General features: G+C 37.5%; 1 protein-coding gene across 1 annotated transcript; it reads left to right on the forward strand.

Annotated features, from left to right (window-relative positions):
- The first annotated feature begins 293 nt into the window (after positions 1 to 293).
- Positions 294 to 582, forward strand: LOC119062767 (heat shock factor-binding protein 1-like). Its single transcript, XM_037163833.2, has one exon. It carries the CDS (start codon positions 294 to 296, stop codon positions 522 to 524), a length of 231 nt encoding a protein of 76 aa, XP_037019728.2. The 3' UTR covers positions 525 to 582.
- The last annotated feature ends 862 nt before the right edge of the window (positions 583 to 1,444 follow it).

Raw genomic sequence — 1,444 nt, forward strand, 5'->3', positions numbered from 1 at the left:
GTACCACTTCTTCCACATTCTCACCAACACTAGTTACTGGTGGATTTATTCATGATAGCTATTCTGACAAGTATGAGGTGTTATTTCATTGTGGTTTTAACTTGCACTTGTCTGATGATTAGTGATGCTGGCATTTTTTCATATGTCTGCTGGCCATTTTTACATCTTTGGAGAAGTATATATTCAGATTCTCTGCCCATTTATTTATTTTTAATTTGCATTTTAAGAATTATATTTTATTGGAAGTGTTGGTGATGGCCTGAGATATCACCACCAAACTAGGAACTGGGGAGATGACCGAGACTGACCCCAAGACTGTGCAGAATCTCACCTCAGTGGTGCAGACACTCCTGCAACAAATGCAACATAAATTTCAGACCATGTCCGACCAGATCATTGGAAGAATTGATGATATGAGTAGTCACATTGATGACCTGGTAAAAAACATTGCAGACCTCATGACCCAGGCCAGGGTGGAAGAACTGGAAGGGGAAAACAAGATGCTTGCTACACAGAAGAGTTGAAGGTTGCTAATTTACACTGAAATCCAGAACATTGGTTTTACAAGCCAGGAGAAGACCAAATGGCAACTAATTACTATGTGTAGACAGGCTTGATATTGTAAAGTGTGCATTCTCATCGCATACTATATAGTTAGTTGATAGAGTGACCCCCTGCTCCCTGTTTCTTGAACTTGATAACTTCACATGATGGGTCTCGGTCAGTTGTGCTATTAAATATTAAACACTAAAACTTTGGTGGTTCCTACAAAAATTATATTTTATTACCTATACTATTATAGTTGTCCCAAATTCCCACCCTTTGCCCCCCTCCACTCAGCACTTCCTGCTCCCTCAGGCTATCCCCACACCATGGTCCATGTCCATTTACTATACTGTACTTTACATCCCCATGGCTATTCTGAAACCACCTATTTGTACTTCTTAACCTACTCACATCTTAACCCATTCCCCCATACTCTCTTTCCATCTGGTAACCATCAAAACCCTCTTTACATCCATGATTCTGTATGTTCTTCTTGTACACTTAGTTTGTTTTTTAGATTCAACTGTTGATAGATATGTACTTATTGCCAGTCTATTGTTCTTAAATAAAAGTTTTTATTTTTTTCTTAAATAAGTCCCTTTAACATTTTATGTAATAATAATTTGGTGATGATAAACTCCTTTAGTTTTTTTCTTCTCTGGGAAGCTCCTTATCTGCCCTTTGATCTTAAATGATATCATTGTAATAGAGCAATCCTGGCTGTAGGTCCCTGCTTTTCATGACTTTGAATATTTCTTGGCAATATCTTTTAATCTATGAAGTTGATTTTGATAAATCAGCTGACAGTCTTATGGAAACTCCCCTGAAGTTAACTAAGTACTTTTCTCTTGCTGTCTTTAATGTTTGGCATTTTAATTATGATGTGTCTAGGAGTGGG

Source organism: Artibeus jamaicensis, unplaced genomic scaffold (assembly GCF_021234435.1).
Source record: "Artibeus jamaicensis isolate MK-2021 breed Jamaican fruit bat unplaced genomic scaffold, CSHL_Jam_final contig_464, whole genome shotgun sequence".
NCBI classification, from domain to species: domain Eukaryota; kingdom Metazoa; phylum Chordata; class Mammalia; order Chiroptera; family Phyllostomidae; genus Artibeus; species Artibeus jamaicensis.